Source organism: Alexandromys fortis, unplaced genomic scaffold (assembly GCF_014885135.2).
Source record: "Alexandromys fortis isolate MF-2015 unplaced genomic scaffold, M_Fortis_MF-2015_v1.1 scaffold_119, whole genome shotgun sequence".
In the NCBI taxonomy this organism is placed as follows: domain Eukaryota; kingdom Metazoa; phylum Chordata; class Mammalia; order Rodentia; family Cricetidae; genus Alexandromys; species Alexandromys fortis.
This window is the reverse complement of record NW_026067991.1, coordinates 3340004-3362329: the sequence shown is the minus strand read 5'-3', so window position 1 is coordinate 3362329 and position 22326 is coordinate 3340004. Positions and strand designations below refer to the sequence as shown.

General features: G+C 48.9%; 1 protein-coding gene across 4 annotated transcripts in view; it reads right to left on the bottom strand.

The window, feature by feature from the left end:
* Positions 1 to 22326, bottom strand: part of Slc12a8 (solute carrier family 12 member 8) — a 158718-nt gene that overhangs the window by 79140 nt on the left and 57252 nt on the right. For all 4 annotated transcript variants that reach the window (XR_007594962.1, XM_050159911.1, XM_050159913.1 and 1 more), the window contains one exon: positions 1161 to 1274. Coding sequence is in view for 3 of the 4 variants with exons in the window: in XM_050159911.1 (XP_050015868.1) it covers positions 1161 to 1274 (114 nt within the window). In the remaining variant the exon portion in view is untranslated. The remainder of the gene's footprint in view (positions 1 to 1160; positions 1275 to 22326) is intronic.

Here is a 22326-nt window from a genome sequence, read left to right as displayed (position 1 = left end):
TTTTACTTAATCCATAACACCCACAATTTATCTACTCACCTGCTGATGAACAGTCAAGCTCTTTCCATTTGTGGACTCCACAAATTAAGCTGCTCTGAAAATTTTAAGTATTTTGTTTTTATGTGTATGTGTGTATACTGCGCACAGTGCCTGTGAAGATCCAAGAGGGCATTTGACCCCCCTCTGGGGTCACAGGCAGTTGTGAGCTATGTGGGAGTGCTCTTGGCCACTGAGCCATCTCTAGCCCACATGAAGCTGCTCTCGGTTTTCACATTCAAGTCTTTACACAAGCACTTGTCTCCAGATAATTAGAGGGTGGGGCTGAGTATATGGAATTTTTAAGAATCGGTCAAACTTTTCTAAAGTGGTGTGGCCATTTTACATTTCCCTTCAGTAGGACAGGCAAGTGTGGATTGTCCACACCCCTGCCAACACATGTCTGGAGTCTCTTTCACATTGGACATCCTAGAAGCTTCTCCCCGCCTTTGCCTACGTGGGGACAGCACATGGACATAGGTGGTCTGGACAGGCCATGCGCTCATAGGAAGCAGAGGACAGCTGCTCCAGATCAGCACCAGAGACACTTTTCTGGTCATCTCTCTGGAGATGGCCCTGTCCTGTGCATTTCCCATGGGCCACCTGTCACGTGTTAGCTTCTTGCCTCCTAGGCCAGGGATTCCACACATGAGGCAAGAGTTCTTCTATAGTCTCCTCCACAGTCATGCCGAGAAGAAATGGGGGAAGGCGGGATGAGGAGGTTCACTCTCTGCCCAGGGGCCTAATTTCTCTGATCCCTGGGCAGATGGGGCATGGGTCGAGGCGGGGATACAGCCCAAACTCATTCTATGACAGAGGCAGTTCGTCCTGCTGAAGAATCCTTCTTATTCTGCTTGAAGAGAAAGGTGTCCCTTCTACTAATTTGGTCAAGATAGGTAATCTGAATAAAGAGGGAAGACACTTGAAATCAGGTCAAGGCCTTCAAAAATTACGAACAGGCAAACCCACTGTGAAAATAATGGCTTTTTAGGCAGAGCTAACAAACGCCATCGCCAAAGTCAGCTGCTCATTCCAAGAGAGCATGCAGGCCCACTGTGACGTTAAGCTTCAGGAATCAAGTATTTACACCCCTCAGGCAAGAGTGAGAAAGAACAGACACCGACCTGTAGCTGCTGGGAAGAACACCCCAAACACAGTGAAGAAAGACTCCCCGGGGCTGTACTCTGGTAGAGTGTTGTTCTTCAGCAGTTCTGGGGAGTATCCAATAAAGCCATGTTCTGAAATGACATAAAGGAAGGCAATGGGGGCAGAGCGGCCAAGGACATTGCATTGTTTACAGCATGGTAAATATTTATTTCTTTCCTTTTGAGACAGTGACATACTCTGTAGCCCAGGCTGGCCTGGAACTTGGTGTGTAGTCTGGGCTAGCCCCAAATTTACTGTGATTCTCCTGCCTCAGCCTCCTTGAGTTGCTGGCATTACGGGCACAAGTCACCATGTGCAGGTGTTGTGAGAGCTGCGGGCCGCATTCCTGGCACCCGGCTGCCCGCACGGCTAGCTTTATCTGAAATAATTACACGGAAACTGTATTCTTTTAAACATTGCCTGGCCCATTAGTTCCAGCCTCTTATTGGCTAGCTCTTACATATTGATCTAACCCATTTCTAATATTCTGTGTAGCACACGAGGTGGCTTACCATGGAAGATCTTAACCTGTGTCTGTGTAGGGTGGGAGAATCATAGCGACTGCCTGACTCGGCTTCTTTCTCCCAGCATTCTGTTCTGTCTACTCCGCCTACCTAATTTTCTGTCCACTCCGCCTACCTAATTTTCTGTCCTATCAGGTCAAGCAGTTTTCTTTATTAGTTAACCAATGAGAGCAACAGATAAGATACAAGACCCACCTCCATCATACAGGTATTTGATACTGAACATCCAAAGGCAGGGTGTGCAGGAGAGACAGACGACAGACAGAGCCTGGAAACCTGACTTGTGTACCTGTACCTACAGCTACACAGCTATGAAATGGCAGAGAGAAGAGTGATTAGCTCAGGGGACAGACTTTTTTGTCTTTCCTTTATAGATTTCAAATGGCAACACCATCTTTCAGTGAGGGTATGTTTATGTGATTGTTTGATATAAATCCCTGCTTCAAAACTGCCCATTGGATCCCTGGGAGCTAAAGAATAAAGTCCAGACTCCTAAAGTTGAACATCAAAGCTTCCCACAACCTGGAAACAGTCTGTCAAGTCCCCTTCACCCCTTACCTCTCCTGTGCCTGCACTGGGGATCATGTTCCTTGCCCCACTACCCCTATCTCTGAGCATCAATATTATGCCTGGTGTTGTTTGTTTGGTTGGTTGATTGGTTGGTTGGTTGGTTGGTTGGTTGGTTGGTTGGGGTTTTTTGCTTTTGGTTTTTGTTTGGCATTGATCTCAGGACCTCACGCATGCTAATTGGCCTACCACACATCTCTAGCCCTGGTTTTGTTTTTAATTTTGAGATGGGTCTCTCTAAGCTGCTCAAGTTGGTCTTGATCTCACTCTGCAGCCAGCACAGCAGTGCCCAGGCTACTGGCTAAGCTTTGTTTCCAGCCTCAACCACAGTCCTTGTTTTAAAAATAATTTATTTTATTTATGTGGCTGCATCTGTGTGTGTCCATGAGGCCAAAGAAGGTATAGGGTCCCCTGGAGCTAGAGTTATAGGCAGTTGTGGACCACCTGATATGGGGGCCAGGAACCGAACTCGGGTCCTCTGTGGCTGCAGTACCTAATCACCGCACCACCTCTCCAGCCCCTCACCCACAGAGGCGGGACATCCCTTCTGGCACACCTCTACTCTACCTGGCACACAACAGGTAGGTTGTAAGTAGACCCCTTCCTCATCTTCTCTCAGATCTCTCGGGCCATTGGCACATCTCCTTCCCGGGCTTCCGCCACACTCCTCCACAAACTACTTTCTAACAAGAACATCTGACGTCTGAATTCTTCAAAGGATTTAAATATGTCTGCGCATTGACCTTAACAGAGTTTCTCAAGGGCCTTCAATCCGTTTTGCTTCCTTTGTTAAAAGAGGTCACTTTGAACAGCATGTGCGACGTAAGAGCAGGCCGTGGAATTCTGAGACTCGAGTAAAAACGTTCCGGCTCAGGGACACCCAGGATATTCGGCTTTGCCTTTCAGTCTTGTCCCCTAGAAGTAGGTAGCTTGTATTTATGAACTGCTGCCCCCAACCCCTACCATCACACACCACAGAGCCCCAGAGCTTGGGGACAGACCCCACCACGAGCCTTGCCCTGCCCCCATCCACTCAGAGCTTCCCCGCATAAAGGGAGTTCCCTGGTCTCCGATGGCTCCCAGGAGGCCATGCGCCTCCACAGCCTCCAGGAGTCATAACTTCATAGAGAAAATATTCTTCAAGAAAATAATGAAGTAGAAGCTCAGAGAGCATTGGGGAGTCCAGTCCGGACTTTCAAATCATCGTCAATTGCTTTCTCTTGGCTGAATAGAGACTTGGTTCTGGCATATTAGATCCCAAGTACCACAGCAGGTTTCTGAATGGCTTGGCCTCCTTGCAGCTGGTCCTCCCCTCATCAACAAAAAGCAATAACAAGCTAAGTTAACTTTAGCTTAGCCGTTGGCTGACCCCACTGACTAGTCTTCCTGAGGAGAAAACCAGGCAGCCTGCTTTGGAGCTCAGCTCACTCAGGCTGGGATGAGGCATATCTGAGCCAGGGCTGTGCACCCTGAGCAGGCCAGCCCACAGCACATAAACACCTCATCCCATGCTGTTCTCATCCACAGCCTCCAAGGAGGTCTTCAGACAGGAAGGGTTTTGTCTGGTCAGCCTGCAGGCTCACAGGCCTGTTAGTCTCTTAGTGGTGTCAACAGGGAAGCCTTCTCTACCTCTCCTTCACAACATCTACAGGCTGAGAACGGGGCAGGAGGAGGCCCCAGATGCTGTCTCCTCGGGGCAATGACATATTCACAAGCCCACATCACAGTGCCACACTAAAAAGCATACACTGACACACAACTCTGCAGCACAGACACTGGCATGTTCACATGCACACATTACATCTGCGTACACACATACACCAACACACAGGCACAGACTCATACCTATACACAAGGGTATTTCACAAGCGCACATCTCACTCTGGCCCAGTCACAGATGCACAGAGACTTAGATGTGCACATGAGCATGCGTGGGCACACTCATTACAACACACCCACAAGCACATGCACTGGTACACACTCACCCTGGCACACTCAAAATCCTCCTAACCTGACCCTTTGCTCTGGGTTATGTCTAGTTGTTTGCCTTTCTTGAGGGAATAACCTTACCTCTGAAAAGAACTCTGTGAACAAAGATATTGCTAATGTTTTCCTGCAATTACGTTGGGGGAAAGAGCTGGGTTTCTAACTTTGGAGACTTGCGATTCTTTAGAGGTTTGTGGAGACATTTAAAGCTAGACCCTGGGGCACAATCATGTAACTCCAGCCACTCAGGAGGCTGAGACACAGGATGAAAAGTTCAAGGCCAGTCAGGGTTACAGAATGTGACTTTGTCTCAAATATAAATAAATGGATAGATAGATAGATAGATAGATAGATAGATAGATAGATAGATAGATAGACGGATAATATGAACTATAGCGTAGTTAGCTCAGGATTTTACTCGTGCCTAGCATGCATGAGGACCAATATCAGAGCCAAACACCGCAGTGCTTAGGATTATAGAAGACTGACAAGCTGTGGTGGTTTGAAAGAAAACGGCCCCCAAAGGGAGTGGCACTATTGGAGGAAGTGTGTCACTGTGGGGATGGACTCTGGGGTCTTTTTCTCAAGCTTCCACTCAGTGTGACAGTCAGTTGACTTCATGTTGCCTGCAAGGTGAAGCACTCTCAGCTCCAGCACCACGTCTGCCTGCACATTGCCATGTTCCCGACATGATGATAATGGACTGAACCTCTGAAACTGAGCGAGCCACCCAATTAAAGGCTTTCCTTTATAGGAGTTACGGCCATAGTACCGCCTCACAGTAATAGTAAACCCTAACTAAGACACATGCCACATTGGTACCTAATACCTAGCATGCTAATTTTAAAAATAAATAAATAAATAAGTAAATAAATAAATAAGCCAGGCAGTAGTGGATTTAAATTAAAGTGCCTTTAATCCCAGCACTTGGAAGGCAAAGGCAGGGGGATTTCTGTGAGTTCAAGGCCTGCCTGGTCTACAGAGCTAGTTCCAGGACAGGCTCCAAAGCTACAGAAAAACCCTGTCTCAAAAAACCAATACACACACACACACACACTTTCCATGTTATAAATACTAAAAATATATTTATACATATAAGAAATATCTATGCCAAGCCTAGTGGTGCATGCCTTTAATCCCAGCACTCAGGAGGCAGGAGCAGGTGAATCTTTGAATCTGAAGCCAGCCTGGTCTATGGAGCAAGTTCTAGGACAGCCAGGACTACACAGAGAAATCATGTTTCAAAAACTCAATTTGTATGGAAACACACCCTAACAATAACTGTGGTTGTCTATATAAATAATTACAGCAATTCTCCTTCTCTCTGTCCCTCCCTCCTTCCATCTCTCCCTTCCTCCTTGAGCTCTCTCTTTCTCCCTCCTGCCCTCCCTCTCTTCGTCTATCTCCTTCCCCCACACAGATTTCATTCTGTAGCTTGGGTTGACCTAGAACTCATGATCTGCCTGTCTCAGCCTCCCCAATCCTCAGATTACCGGCACTCACCATTATACCCAACAATCCTTTTCCTTCAAAAGTTCCCCATAACATTTATTTCCAGTTTAAAAAATGAGGGTAATCTACATATTATCTTTTAGGAAGAAGAATGATGGCCAGGTGAAGGCCAAGTGTCTGCAGGGACATTCCAGACGCACCACCTTCTTTTTCTCCATGTCCACTTGTCCTGCTTCCCAGAGGACTGGAGTGGTTTGTGAGAAAATCAGAAACAAGCTAGAACAAATGGATTGTAAAAGCAGGGGTCCACCAGGCGGTGGTGGCGCACGCCTTTAATCCCATCACTTGGGAGGCAGAGGCAGGCCGATCTCTGAGTTTGAGGCTAGCCTGGTCTACAGAGCAAGTTCCAGGACAGGCTTCAAAAGCTAAGAAAAACCCTGTCTCAAAAACAAAAAACAAAAAAAGAGTGTCAGAGGCTCACTTTATTTACACCCCCTCCCCATCTTCCAGGCCTTTGTGACTCTTGCCTGTCCTGCGTCCCTCCTTTCCTTTCAGGGCTCCAAGTCCTGGGCCAGCTCCTACAGAGGCTTGCCACACTGCCTCCTTCACACACAGATGCAGGCGACACAGACTCCTCCTCAGTCCCAGAAGCCAGTGTTTCCCTCCCCTGGGAAAGACAGGCAGATCCTGCAGAGTGGTGCTGCAGGTCAGAGATACTCAGGAGACAAGGGCCAAGAGAGGTACTTCTGGGAGTGAGCCCAGCGTCAGTTTTCCAATCACTGTGTTGTCTTTCTGTATTTCACCGGAGAGGGCTTTGGGGTTCTGTTTTTGCAGGACTAGGGTGCTAGGCAAGTGTCCTAGCCTTGAGCTACAGCCCCAACCTAAGTTTGCTTCCGGCAGCCCAATGTCATTTGCTTGCTGCAAAAGCTGGGTCTTGTCAGCTGCCGTTTCCACCCCTGAAGGGCCTGGGATGCTGATGACCTGCAGCTGCTGCTCGTGAATGCGTCTGGGCTTGACCTGAACATCTGCTTCTGTAGCTGCGGAGTAAAAATACTCTGGGCCCCTCTGAGCTGTGTACTTTTTAGGAAGACCAAAAACAGCACAGGGCCGGAGAAGAAAGAACAAATCGTCACAAGTCCAGGCAGGAAGAGGCAGAGGGATGCCCTTGAAGGCCTGTGTGTAGCAAGGCTTGACTTCTCCCCAGAATCGGGTCACTTGACTTCTCCCCAGAATCGGGTCACTCAGGTACCCATGATGCTGCCAATAAACTGTAATCCTTGGGGGCCTAGTGTTAGCTCCCAGGGGTGCTCACGAAAGCTCTCCTCATCCTTTCCCAGTTATCTTCAGCTCTGGTCACAAGTAGCGACAAAGAACAACTCTGGGTCTCCATGTTAGTTGTCCGGGATCACAGACCTAGCCAGCCTGGTGCAATGGCTGCTGGGAAACACTCTGTGGCACCTGCCATGTCAGTTCTCACCCAACTCCCTACACACACACACACACACACACACACACACACACACACACACAGCCCAGGTGAAATTAGTAGGGCAGCTGAGACTTTGGTGTGGGTGACTGTGGACCAACTTAGAAAATAAGGTTTCTAAAAACTGCTGCGGGTGCTGGCGTGGTAAACTGTGGACCATGGGCAGAGTTTTCCTTTCTTTAGGGCTCAGGTCCCCCACCCTGCAATCAGCAACCGGTGACCAGTTACCAGAGACCAACCAGACATCCCTTTCCTGGGAACGGACAATGGGAGCGGCTGCTCCAACCAGGAATAGAAAGAGTGGAGGAAGGGCTTGCAGAGAGGAAGGGAGGGAGGCAGGCGCCCCCCAGACTGAGGGGAGGGTGGGGCCTGAGAGATCACAGGAAAAGGAAAGGAGAGGCCACGGTTCTGGGAAAGCACAGGGACCAAAACAGCCCTGAAGGGAGGGGCAGGAGGGACTCAGGCAGGGTAAGGAAAGGCCACCGGGGCTCAGCGTGCTGGGATCCTCAAAGAAGAAGGAAGTACAGTACAGCCACGGCAGGAAGTACCATTCAAGCCTCCTGTTGCATGCCCCCCCCCTCCCCAGCTCACCCATACACACACCCTCAGCTGTGGAGTCCGACTAAAATCCAGGAGGGCTCACTACCTGCCATACTCTGGGGACAGAGATCTGGGCAGATCTGAAATAGCCTGCCGGAGAAGGGTAAGGAAAGGGAGTGAAAGGCCCCATCTAGCTGCACAGGAGCCAGATGTGGAGCTACTGCCCAAGCCCAGAAAGGCGACAATGAGCAAAAGGCACTGAGACGATGGGACCCTGCCGGCCAGGGCTTTGGGGATTAGCTCCCAGAGCAGCAGATGAGAACGGGCCTACAGGCCAGCAGGAAGGACGACCACACGGAGGCATTGCCTTGGGAGAAGTCCCCGCTGGGTTCCTCGTGCCCGGGCATGGGGTGCAAGCGTCTTTTCCAGGCGTACCGCTGCCCAAGATCTCCAAGGAGAAAATAAGGACGGTGACAAGAAGCTAAGTCCGGATACCCTGGTCCCGCCACAGACTCCCTGTGGGACTGCAATGAGCCCTTCCTTCTCAGGGGCCCTGCATTCCTAACAGGTTCCCAAGTGATGCCAAGCCCTGGCCTGCAGGCCACACTCTGAGGGGTACAGGAGAGAATCTCTTCAGAGATTTCTCCCTCTGAATGCTGCCTCATTCCCAGGGCTCAGCACATAGCACCCAAACATATGGCTGAATTCCTGTGCCAGAAGCAAAACCCAAGCTGGCTTCCCTGAGGGCTGCTGCCCCTTCCTCCCCCCCTCCCCCGCCCTGGTCCACAGCCCCTGCCCAGCAGCCCCTGCCCTGCCACGGGGAACCGGGAACCAGCAGATGGCAACCAGCATTGAAAAAGCAGCTACAGCCAGTCTCTGCCCCTGGCCTTGTGTGCTTTTTATTTCCCACTGTTTTGAATTAGCAGTGACATTGGAGGCTTTCATGAGTGCAGATAATGAGAGATGAAAGACAGGGGAGGAGAGAAGGGAACTACCGTCTGGTTGACTGAGCCATTAAAAAAAAATCTGTATTTAAAAAACAATTCCATACACTATATTTTAATCATATTCTTTCCCATCTCCTAATTCGTCCCCATCTCTCTACACAACCAATGTTATGCTTTCTCTCTCTCTCAATAAAACACGAAAACAAAATAGGAAAAACAAACAAATCAAACCACAAAATCAAAACAGACAAACTAGAGAAAGTAAATCAATAAGACAAAAAAATTGCAAAACAAAATAAAAAGTGCACGTACACACACCAAAACCACAGAAACTGTTTTGTGTTGGCCAACAACTCCTGGGCATGGGATCTGCCCTGGAATATGTTTGACGTATCCAGCGACACACTGGGTTTGTCCTTTACCAGAAGATGCCAGTTACAAATAGCTTCTTGGTTAGGGGTGGGAACTCACGCCCACTTCCCTTCTCAGTACAAAGTTCTGTCTGGTTTGAGCCTGGGCAGGTCTTATACGTAACCATATCTGACACTGCTAAAATGTCTGAGAACCTGAGGTCATAGGTCATGATCCCTGGGGAAAACCTACTGCTAGTATTCTGTTAAAGAAACAGCAATAAAATGACATATTGCTATATATATTATATATCATAAATATTAAATATACTTGATATAAATCTTATAATTATAATAATTTTTATAATTATATGAGCTTATATTATATATTATAATTATATTTTATGTGTGATCTAGTCTATGGCAAGTAAATACATAATTACTATTATTATTCATAGCTATCCAGTGCATTGCAGCAGATGGGCACTAACAAAGGGAGCCACAACTGGACAGTGTTCAGAGAGCGGGAGGCTCTGGAACACTCAGTTCTAAATGGGCTATCTTGAGCAAATGCCCCACACCCCCAAGGCTCAGAGGTCTGTGAGGAAAGGATAGAGGAAGTTCGGGAGAGCCAGGGGTGGTGCAGAACTCCAGGAAATCGACGTTTCCAGACGTGACAGACTGATACATGTGAGCCTGCAGAGACCGAGCCACCCTAACAACTAAGGACACCAGAGTGCACAGGGAAAGCAGGGACTTTAGAAGACACGAGAGTCAAAAGCTCCCGCCAAGTCTCGATGGGAGGGGCTCCCCACTCGGCACAATTAAAGGTGTCCAATAAAAGTGTACTGAGACAGAACTAACGTTTAACAGGGAGGTGCTTGCCTGCAATCTCAAACTGAGGCGGGTGGATAAAGAGTTTGAGGATGCTCTGGGCCTCAGAGCAAGAGATTGTCTCAAAAATCCCTGCAAATATATAACATAACAGGGGTGTATAGCTCATGGCCTGCGGAGAAGGGAGGGGAAACATGACAGGCTTAGCAGGGGCCCTTGAGGAATTAGCTGCTCTCTGGCCTCAGCCCTGGTAACTTTGGTCTTTCAAGGAGAGGCTGGGGAGAGGAGTGAACCAGGCCTCCAGGCCTGAGCCCCCACCCAGAGAGAAAACACACAGAGAGGGCAGGGCATTCAACAGGGGCCAGAATGGAAATGTGAAATGGAGCAGGGACTGCGGGGTCCACCCAGACTGCCCAGGGAAGGCAGCCTGGAGGCCTGGAGCCTCCTCTGGCCCTGGGGAAGGCCTCCACCCTGAGCTGGCTGCCAGGAAACAGCAAAAAAGAGAGACACACACACAGTTACATACACACACCCCACACACAGTCACACCCTCCTACACACACAGTTACACGCCCCCCCCCCACACACACACACACATACACTGTCATCCAAGGAGATGAAGGGCCTGAGGAAGGAAAGGTGCCTTTGGTAGGGGAGTCACTACGTGTCCAGGGACTGGACTCTGGCTACCTCTGTGTTCTAAAAGAGCAGCCTGGTCCTCTCGGAGCCAAGCATTCTCCCTTGAGGAAGGGAAGGTGAACATTTCCTATGGCAAGATGGTTCTAACAGCCAACAAGCTGCTCCATCTGTGATCATGGCCTCTACTTTAAAAAGTACTTGGGGCTGGAGAGATGGCTCAGCAGCTAAGAGCACTGCTGGCTGCTCTTCCAGAGGACTAGGGCTCAGTTCTCAACAACTCCCTGACAGCTCACGATCATCAGTAACTCCAGTCCTAGGGGATCCCTCATGCTCTTCTGGCTTCTGCGGCCTCCAGGCACACATTTGGTACATAATTATACACGCAAGCAAAATACCTATACACACACCTGTTTCAATTTTGTTTTTATATGTATGTTTTTATATATATATGTCTGTCTGTATGCAAACATGTGCTCAGTTGCCTATGGAGGCCAGAGGAGCCCATGGAGCTGAAGTTGCAGGTGGCTCGTGGGTGCTGGGAACTAAAGCCTTACACTCGGTAAGCACTCTTAAGCTCTGAGCTACTTCTCTAGCTCCATTCGAGGAGTTTGAGACCAAGCTAGTCTGCAGAATGAGTTCCAGGACAGCCAGGCGATACACAGAGAAACCCTGTCTTGAAAAACCAAAACAACAACAATAATAATAACCATAAATACATTTTTTAAAAAATTGTTTTTAATGCACTGAGCTTTTCCCTTACCATGGTCTTGGAGTATGTAAGTTGAAATGAGAAAAGATTTCACCCACAGAGGATAGCCAGAAAGGGGGTGTCAAATGCCAGGATTGAGGACCGAGGTCGACTTGGGCCTCAAGGGTGTCCTTGAGGTGAGGACAGAAATGGGGCAGACCCTGGTTCTAGGGTCAAATGGGGCCCTACACAGGGGACTGTGGCCCCAGAACCCTCCCACCCCACCCCAGATCTGGCCTGTGTAACTCTCAGCGTGAAGGAGCCCCTGAGAAAGGAAAATCTGGCCTCTTATCTCCTGGGGGGAAAGGAATGCGATCTCCTGCCAGGTCAAGGGGCTGTTTGACAGGAAGTCTCCACCCTCGCTGTGGGTTCCTCCCAGGCACCACTCACTCCTTCTGGTTGTCCCTGCCTCTGGCATCCATTTCCCAGGTTTAAACTTCTGACCTGACATCCCCACCAGAATTCTAAGCCAGTTCAGCCCCTCTGCAGTTAGCTGTCCATGCACAGCTCCACGCTGATGGGGACTCTGACTCACAAGTCCATCCCTGCCCCACTCCTCTGTGGATATGTCAGGAGGCCAGGTGGCCTTGCAGAGTGCAGGACCACCGCCACTCAGAGCTACACACCTGCCCAGAACCATGCTAATACTCTGAAACCCGCAGCTCTCCTGCCCCGCAGCTCTCCTGCCCCGCAGCTCTCCTGCCCTGCAGATCTCCGATCCAATTCCACCCAGGAAACAAAGCTCTCAGACTCCCATGGCCCAGGGCCGGGGGTGTGTGTATATCAGAGGTAGAATATGTGCTTAATGCACACAAGACCCTGGGCTCTGATCCCAGCATCACAGAGAACAAACCATAGCAACAACAAAGAATCCCAATCTGTGGATGGCAACCCCCTTGGCAAACTTCTCTCTTCAAATATTTATGTTAAGATTTATAACAGTAGCAAAATTACAGTTATGAAGTAGCAATAAGAACAATTTTATGGTTGGGGGTCACCTCAACATGAAGAATTGTACTAAAGGGTCTCAGCGTTAGGAAGGTTGGGAACCACTGGCCGAGATGAAGACTCAGCATCACAGAGCCTGAGAATATCGCAGGAGGCTTTAACCTGAAACCCATTTTACAGACGGAGGTGTTGAGGTCCAGGAAAAGAGACTCCCATACCAAAGGCTGGCACTGGTCAGGCAAGTTCAGGACCCAAGGAGTCTACACGCCTGTCCTCACAGGTCCCATGGTAGCAATCATATATGTTGTTATTGTGTGGCTACTTGCCTAATTTTCTGTTAAGACTATGTACCAGGTAGATATTTTCCTAGGATGGCTCTAGTGCCTAGCCCTACGGGACACACAAATATATAAAATATTCTTAATAATAACATTGGCAACAAGCCAAGTGTCCATCAACAGATGAAAGCATAAGCGAAATGTGGCATACTTAGGCGGCAGAATATTATTCATAGAAAGGAATGAACCACGGGCTAGAAAGACAGCATAGTAGGTAAAGTAGGTAAAGCCTTACAAACATGAGGACCTAAACTCAACATCCCAGGACCCACATGTAAGAAGTCAGAGGGCCAAAGAAATAACCCAGAAATCAGGAAAACTTGTTCCGTAATCAGGAAGACATGAATTCAGATCCCATCATATAACAAGTTGGTATCCTTCAGATGCCTACAGCCTTGTAGTAATAGGAGCAGCGGGGCTGCGTCCCCAGCACCCCTGCCACCTGCTAGCTTATGCCCCGAAATAACAACACACAAACTGTATTCATTTAAGCACTGCTTGGCCCATTTCTATCTAGCCTCTTCTAGGCTAATTCTCGCACCTAGACTAGCCCATTTCTAATAATGTGTGTAAGCACCCCAAGGTGTGCTTATCGGGAAGATTCTAGCCTACATCCATCCTGGGTCGGAGCTTCATCGCGTATGCCCAGGAGAGCGAAGCAGGGCCTCTGCTCCAGAGAGCAGAGCTGTCGAGTCTGAGCTCACTTCCTCTTCCTCCCATCATCCTATTCTGTTTACTCCTCCCACCTATGTTTTAACCTATCAGGGCCAAGGAGTTTCTTTATTGCTTAACCAATGAAATCAACAGATTGATATATGACACTCCCACATCACAGCCTGCCTGAGAAAACAGAAGTAGCAGGTTTAGGGAGAGACTCTGCCTCAAAGGAGAAGGCAGAGAGTGAGAGAGAGGAGAGGACGCTTGATGCCCTCTTCTAGCCTCTGCACATGCTACCTGCACACGTGTGAGCACACACATTAACTAATCAATTAATTAAGGAAGCAAATGTCTTATTTCATGTGTATGGTGTTTGGCCTGTGTATGTCTGGGTACTAGGTGTGTGCCTCGTGCTGGAAGAGGCCAGAAGAGGGCATCGGATCTCCTGGAACTGAAGTTACAGATGTTTGCTGGTGCTGAGAACCAAACCCAGGTCCTACACAAGAGCAGCCAAGGCTTTTAACCACTGAGTCATCTCTCTGGCCCCCTAAGCAAATGTTCCTAAAAGCTGGGTGTGGTTAACACATGCTTATAATCCTAAAACTGGAGAGACAGAGACAAGCAAATGAAACCCTGTGGCTCACTGGCCAGCCGGTCTTACCTACTTGGTGACTTCCAGGCCAGTGAGAGACCCTATCTCAAAAGCAAGGTGAATAGTATCTGAGGGACAATACCCTACACTAGCCTCTGGTCTATGCATGCACAGACTCATGGATGGATAGACATGGATGTATACGCGCGCACACACACACACACACACATACACCATACACAAGAGGAATGAAACTGAAACACTAGACACAATACAACATAGGTGGACTTTTAAAACACCAATTAAAAGGATAAATATCATATGAGTCCATCCACATGAACTATTCAACCAGACTAGACCAATTCAGAGACACACAGCAGAAGGGATGCTCTCTGGGGCCCCCGAACTTGGTGTCTACTTGGGGTGGCAGAACCTTTGGGGGTTCCTGCTGTATACAAGGTGACTGTGACTCACCCCACTGAATGGCATACCTAAAAATGGTTTAATCGTGCCTTAGAGATATCTTATTACAATAAAAAGAACCCATTTCTTTGCACACAGCCTTTGGAATCACAGCCTATAGCCTTGATTTAGATCCAGCTCCTGCCTGCTTTACCCATGTAGACACAGTGAGCGCAGGGCACTTTGTGGTCCAGGCCTACGGGAAATCAGCAATAAAGACAGCTATGGCCTCCCAGACATGGCTATTCTCCCAGCAGGACCAGCTGGAGCCCAGCAGGGAAAAGACCCGTGCAAGGCTCACTGTGATCCAACTGTCAGAAACAGATGTGGGCAAAGCCCTGTGTGTTCATGAGTCTAAGTGGCAGTCTGGGAACCCTTTGCTGACGTCAGCCTGGAAACCATGGTGTAGTGGAGGTGAGAGGGTTGGCAACAAAGCCAACAGAAGCAGAGATTTGGGTATCTCAGGGCCAGCTGTTCCCATCTCACGTTTAACACCTTGGTGCAGTCCAGGGGTCCCCTATCCCAGTTGCAACTTAGCCCGCATGTTCCCACTTCCAAGACTCTCATGGTCACCAGGACTTGTAATCTGCGAGCAACATTTAATGGGGGTCTCCATGAGCCAGAGCTAGCCCCGGGGGAGTATGCTATTGACCCGGGCAGCCCTGTGACAGCGGCAGCATGCTGGCTCTGAAGCTTCATGCTGTTCTCATGTCCCTGCACCCACAGTCTTCAGAGGCTGAGAGGAAGCAGGCAGGGGTGTACCTGCCTGTTCTGATTTCCTCCTCAAGCCTTCCTGTGCCTTTGCTGCAAGGGCTCGAGCAGAACTGGGCTCTGTCTGGAGCATCTCCTAATCAGAAGAGACCACCTCAAGGTCAGCGACAAGTTCCTTCCTCCTACTGCAGTGATTCCAATGCTCAAAGTGGGCGTTATCATTGTGGTGTGGTACCTGGAGTGTTTTTTAATAGGGAAGGAAGTGTTCTGATGACAGATGGCATAAAGGAACACAGAGGACTGAGGGTCTCGTCCAGCTGGCCTGGTTTAAAGTGTCCAGGAGCCTGACTCACAGTACGGAGTCTAGTCCCAGAAGCAGTCGGACCTGAGTACTGTTTAAAGTGACTTTGTTCCTTTTTCACCCTGGCTTGCAGCACAAGAATCTCCATTTTCATAAGATCCCTAGACCCTGAGACCTGAGAAGCGCTGTCTTGGAGCACAGGCTAGTGACTTCTAGAATAAGCACTGAGAGTGACAATAATTCTCGGTTGAGCACCTGCTTCGCGCCAGGCGCCACAGCGGGCCTCATACAGACAGTACCCTGTTCCATTCTTCGACAGTCTGGCAAGGCAGGCATTCTTGTCTGTTTTCGAGGAGGCCAGGACAAAGGTTGGTAGAGTCTGTACAGCAAGTTTCAGCCACGCTGGGATTTGTTTTGCAGGGTCTAACTTTAAAAGCAGGGCTCTGGCAACTACAGTAACTGCTACAACCTTTCCCACTGGGCCGGCAACAACAGCCTCTTACCGACTCCCTGTAGGGCCCAGAAATTCACTTGTGGATGTGTTCTCCAGAAAGGTGTTCCAGAGGCTACCTAGGCCTGGCCTGCTGAGGTTGGGCTAAGCCTGAAGCAGAAGCCTTTTCAGAACTTGTCCACCAGGAGGAGCTTGCATGCGCACCTGCAGAGTGCATGGGGGTCCAGGGCTGGAGTGATCTGGGAGCTGGAGAAAGAGCAGACCTGGGGGCAGCTTCATCATAAGACCCCAGCACTGTACACCAGAGCTGGGACACAGCGAAGAAAGCAGGGCGAGAACCAGTCTAATCCCCTTATTAGTGTCTAACTTGTAAATTTATGATGCCAACCCTCTGAGGAAGCATGGTTCTGCCAGCTCTACCTGGCGAGCCTCCACAGGCTCAGAATCTCCAGCCAACCTTGGATGGGTGTTCTGCACCAGCCACTTACAGCGAGTGCCCGTTCCCAACCAAACGTGAGTGATCTAAGGCGTGATTGGCAGGCCCACCATCATGGTGCCTCCCAGGCAGTCGGAGTTCCCAGATTTGCCCTCCCGCGGCCACAGGGCAGTACTCTGCAGCTCCTCAATACCACAGGCCGCCTAACTCTGCCTAGCCTTGCGAAGAGCACAAGCCAGATGAGCACTGAGTGGGTGGGCGTTCCGGGCACCGTGAGCCCGCCCACCCTTCGGAGTTCCACCCTCTAATTCCTTGAAACTCCCAGCTTTTTGGAGCTCAGTGATGTTAAAGAAACCTCCCAAGCCAGTGATTTCATACACCAAGCATCCATCTCCAGAGCTCCAGCCCTGTCTCCTACCCACAGAGCTGGATCCCACACAAGGGCAGGAACCGGGTTGCACTGACTCTCGCTTGTTCAGCAGCATCGATCAGGCGCCATGGCCTCTTCTGTCTGTGGTTTCTTTCTCTGCCCTTCAGGGCGAATGCCATCAAACGGGAATAGTCCAGGGGAGACATCTCAGCGGGAGGGTGGGGTAGGGGGCTGGGCTGGGGGCTAGCATTCTGGTCAGTCCCTCTTTATCAGAATCAAACTCTGGACAAACGGGAGGAGTGAGACATCCATGCTTATAGTAACCCTCCCTCCCCCGCCGCCATCCAGACATCCTGCCCACAGGAAACCCCCTAACAGGGGCCAGACCCATAAAGCAGGAATTGGGCACCTAAAGCCCAGTTTCTCTCCCTCAACCAGGGAAATAGTAAAAGTCCAACACAGTCTTAAAAACAAGAACTACCCACATAAAATGATATTCCACAGGTGGACCAGACTGAGCGCACAATTTCCCTCTGACTCGCTCGAGTTAACAAGGAGATACCGTGGGGGGTGGGAGGAAGGGCGGTGAGATGTGGGCAGAGAAAACCAGAACAAGAGAGGGAGAACTAAAGAGAGACACAGAAGCAGGAGGAAGCAGAGGGGAGTTAACTTTGAGGAACGTGTGGATGGGGCTTTGCTTTGGCTCAGGCAGCCTGTCAGAAATCCACACCAGCCCCAGGCCTTTGCTTATCACTTTCCTGTGTTTCTAAAATTCCTGTGTTCTGATTCTCAATCTTTCTCCCTTTAGAGCTAAGGACGGCTTTGGGAAGCTGGTGGGAGTTCTGGACTCTCTCCCAGAAAAATATTCTTATCCACTTACAAGACTTCTCAAAATTTCAGGGCCTTCTGGACTCCATATTAGGAACTAAGAACCCCAGGCTCATTGGGACGCTCCTAATACCCCAAATAAAAACGTTTATATTAGGAGCACCGAACTGAAATCTCAAGGTCCAAATCAGGAGCAGAAGGAGAGAGAGCACGAGCAAGGAACTCAGGACCGAGAGGAGTGCACCCACACACTGAGACAATGGGGATGTTCTATCGGGAACTCACCGAGGCCAGCTGGCCTGGGTCTGAAAAAGTCTGGGATAAAACCGGTCTTGCTGATCATAGCGGACAATAAGGACTACTGAGAACTCAAGAACAATGGCAATGGGTTTTTGATCCTACTGCACGTATTGGCTTTGTGGGAGCCTAGGCAGTTTGGATGCTCACCTTACTAGACCTGGATGGAGGTGGGTGGTCCTTGGACTTCCCACAGGGCAGGGAGGATTGCTCTTTGGGCTGACGAGGGAGGGGGACTTGATTGGGGGAGGGGGAGGGAAATGGGAGGCGGCGGTGGGGAAGAGACAGAAATCTTCAATAAATAAATTTAAAAAAAGAAAAAAGTTTATATTAAACTAAATTAGATTAAACGGAGGGAGCTAGAGGCCAAGAGTGTTGGAATGTCGGCACTTGGGAGGCTGGAGCAGGTGGATCTCTGTAAATTCAAAGCTGCTCTGGTCTACTGAACGAGTTTCAAGGCTCCCAGCCCCCTGAGAAGGGAGGTGGGATGTGGCCTCAGTGATTACACTAGTTACTAAGAGCACTAGGGACCCAAGGACTTGTCCCTAGGGAAGACTCTGCGGGGTGGACGAGAAGCCCCAGGGCCGGGCATGTGCACAGATAGCTTTCAGACAGTAAAAGGCCTGCCTGTCTCTGACACTGCACCTCTATGTGTCTGTGTGGACCCTGGAGTCACCCTTTAGAGAGCCATGGGACTGTAAATAACAATCGGTCCAAAATCTGATCATGCTTAAGAATCACTATTGTATTTATTTAAAATGCAGATTGCAACCCAAATTTTGAGTCTAGTCCTGTGAGCTTTCAGGTGATGCCCTTAAAGGAAATCCCAAGCCTTGGGAAGCTGAGCTTCTGGGCCACTAGCTGATTAGTGCTGTACATGTTGGGGCAGGACTAGGCATGTGTGCAAGGATGCTACAAGACTAGCTTCAGATCCTGCATCAATAAAGCTCCCCTTACAGTGCAAAAGGTGAAACCCTACAGGGTCTTTTAAGGCCACGCTTCCAAGATCTGGCTATGGGTGGCACAGATGTGAAAATGCCATAAAGAATCTGTTACTTTGTATGCTCACATGAGATAAAAGTTAAAAAGTCACTAGAAGTATTTCTCATACAGACTCCTAGGTCACAGGCTCTTAGGGGAATACACACAGATGCAAACACACACACACACACACACACACACACACACTCATCTAGTGATTCTGACACTGAGCCAAGTTTCAGGACCTGTGGAGCTTGGTGGTTCACACCTATAAACCCAACACTTGGGAAGCTGAGGCACAACTGCAATTTTGAGGCCAGCCTGTGCTACATAACAAGTAGAAGACCAGCCTGGGCTACAAAATGAGATCTAGTATTTAAAAAAAAAAAAAAAAAAAACAGGCCGGGTGGTGGTGGGGCACAACTTTAATCCCAGCACTTTGGAGGCAGAGGCAGGTGGATCTCTGTGAGTTAAAGGCCAGCCTGGTCTACAGAGTGAGTTCCAGGAGGGGCTCCAAAGCTACACAGAAAAACCCCGCCTCGAAAAAAAAAAAAAAAAGCAGGATATGGGTGTGGGAATAGCCTTATTTTGTTATGGTACCAGGCCTATTATAAGAATGCTTTGAAATTCTTCAACAAGAATCAGGTGGACATTGTTAGAGTGTCTGTTGGTCTGTCTGTTTGCTGTCTTCTGTGGCACTGGGATGATGTGGGATTCCCCTCTGTATGCTGTGACTATGTTTTACTACTTTTGGTTAATAAAGAAGCTGCTTTGGCCTATGGCAGGGCAGAATATAGTAAGGCAGGAAATCCAAGCAGAGATAGGGGAAGAAAGAAGGCGAAGTCAGGGAGACTCCATGTAGCTGTCAAAACAGAAAGACACCAGAACCTTACCAGTAAGCCACAGCCTTGTGGCAATACACAGATTAATAGAAAATGGGTTAATTTAAGATATATAAGCTAGTTAGGAATACACCTGAGCCATTGGCCAGTGTTGTAACTAATATAGTTTCCGGGTGATTATTTGGGTCTGGGTGGCCGTGAAGTGAACACGCAGCTTTTGTTTACCCTGGGGTTGGAAGCCTGGGCCCCTGGCACACCAGCGCATGTTCTACCCTTGAGTAACCTGCAGTGTCTTCTTTCTCTTCTCAGAAGAGACTGAGTGGAGAAGGTAGAGACGGTGGTCCCTTGGCTCTCTGCCCCTCCCTTGCCCTGGAACACTAAACCAACATGATCCCTGACTGTGCAGTGATATGGAGCGCTGGACCAACACGATCTACCCCTCACCGTGCAGTGACATGGAACTGGCTGGGAGGCATGGGTTAAGTGTGAAAAAAAACCTATGGAAAGTGAAGAGCCGCTCAGTCCAGAGCACATGAGAAGATGCCCTCTGATCTTCTAGAACAGGAACATCCACATGGCAAAGATACCACAACTGGCCCAAACCTGTTTACACTGGATTGGGCACCTAACTATGGGAAAGGGTCCAAGAAACACACTAGAGAGGCAGCCTGGTTTCTGACTGCTAAACGGTGACAGGAAAACTCCAGCACAGAACACTGATCCTCCACCTGAGAGGCCATCTGCGGTAACATCTGTCTAGAATCTTCTCTTAGCCAAAGCACTTAACTGTCCTATTTCCTTAATATGAGTATGATTGTCTTTCCCCCACCTGCTGTATGAGGCTGCCTGTTTGTTCCCAGCTTCTCAGCCCTGAAATAACCACACAGAAACCATGTTATTTGCAATACTGTTTAGACAATAGCTTAAGAATATTTCTGGCTAACTCATATCTTAAATTAACCCATCTCCATAAATCTGTGTATCACCACAAGGCTGTGGCTTACCAGGCAAAGTTTTGGTGTCTTCTCCAGAAGGGCTATACGGTTTCTCCTAACTCTGCCTTCCTTCTCCCAGCATTCAGTTTAGTTTTCCCTGCCTAACTCTACTCTTTTGCCTTATCACAGGCCAAGAAAGTTTATGAGTCAATGGTATTCACAGCATCCAGAGGTGAATCCTACATCACTCACCCATAACCTCAGGGCTAGGAATTGAACCAGGGACCCTTTTGAAGCATCCCTGGCCGAGTATCTTTAACATTCTGATTATCTGAAATTTGAATGTTTTATAAGGAACACACTTTGTACGCTAGGTTTTTCCCACCTGAAAATTTCTAAGTGTATTAAAACTGAGAGTGGTCTACACTTGAAGAAATACAGTCTATCACATCCATTAATCTCTGGAAACTCTGTGAGGGGGTGCTCTTACTTTCTGTTTCCCAGATTCAGAAGCTGCTGTGCAGACAGGTGATTTCCCCAAGGTCACAGAGTGAGGAAATAGCACAGCCGGGACTGAGGTCTAAGTCCTGCTGCTTCCTCCCTGATGTTGCGTGGGCAGATTTGCTCGTAGCTCAGGGACTTGAGCTGTGGGCTGATTGCTCTGTGAAGTCACTTCCACTCTGAGTCTCTGCAGCTTCCCGCTTGTCTCAAGTAGGAATTGGGGCGAAGAGGCTAATGCCTGGCGGGCTTATCTGGACGCCAACGTCTGTTGTGGTTATAACTACTGTCTCCTCGTTACTTTAGAAACTGGAGCATATGCAAGAGTATTCCTCATATAACAGCCATCTAGGCTTACAATGCTCACTCAGACAGCAAGGGGATTTACTGCCTGAATGTATTCTTGTATTTGCTTTGAATAGTCTTAATTTCTTACAATTGACTCACCATGGGAAATCCAGCATTTGGATTTCTCATAGTTTTAAGATGATGCAGTGGGGGTCTAACAGGGGAAAAGAGGTATATTGGGGCACATCTATAAAACCAACACTCAGGAGGTTAAGACAGAAGGGGCATGTGTGTGGAGCCAAACTGGATCCTCTCTCTCTCTCTCTCTCTCTCTCTCTCTCTCTCTCTCTCTCTCTTTCTCTCATCTAATTCACTTTATTTTTCTTGTATAAAAACCCTTACATGATAGCCACAGCTGGAACTTGGGTCCTCCCTGAACTGAGACTCTGGTGTAGGTTTTCATGAGATGGTCAGTAAATTCCTGGTAAAGAGTCTTGGTGAACACTGTCTCTTTCCAGAGGTCAGCTAGCTATAGGTTTTGGAGATGACCAAAGGTGGCCTTGGCAAAGTTGCCCAGGGTGGCAGTGCAGCTCCTAGCTAATGTGTAGTAGTCATCAACACTGGCCATCATCAGAAACATCTTGGGCATAGGAGCAGAGACTATGCCAGTGCCTCCGGGGTCAGAGATGAGCCACAGTGGCTGTCACGGAGCAGTGTGGAGCTTGCCAGTCTTGTTCCCGTAGAAGCCCCTCCATGCAGGGACAATGGAAAGTTCTACCAAGATGATGGCCCCTTGGAAGGCAGTGGTTACATCCTTACAGCACTTAGCACTAAGACCAACATGAACATTGTAGTCCCCATTAGCGACAAAGACCTTGAACCTGGTCCGTTGGCATTGGCATGACCTTAAAACCCTCATCCTTTAGGAACGCACCCAGGGTTAAAAAAAAAAACAAAAACAAAAAACAATAATCTCAGATTCCTTGATGGGCCAGGAGAACAGGTAGATCTCTTCCAGGGATTGATCAGACGTTGCTTGCTTACACAGGATGACAGTGTGTGTGTGTGTGTGTGTGTGTGAGAGAGAGAGAGAGAGAGAGAGAGAGAGAGAGAGAGAGAGAGAGAGAGAGAGAGAG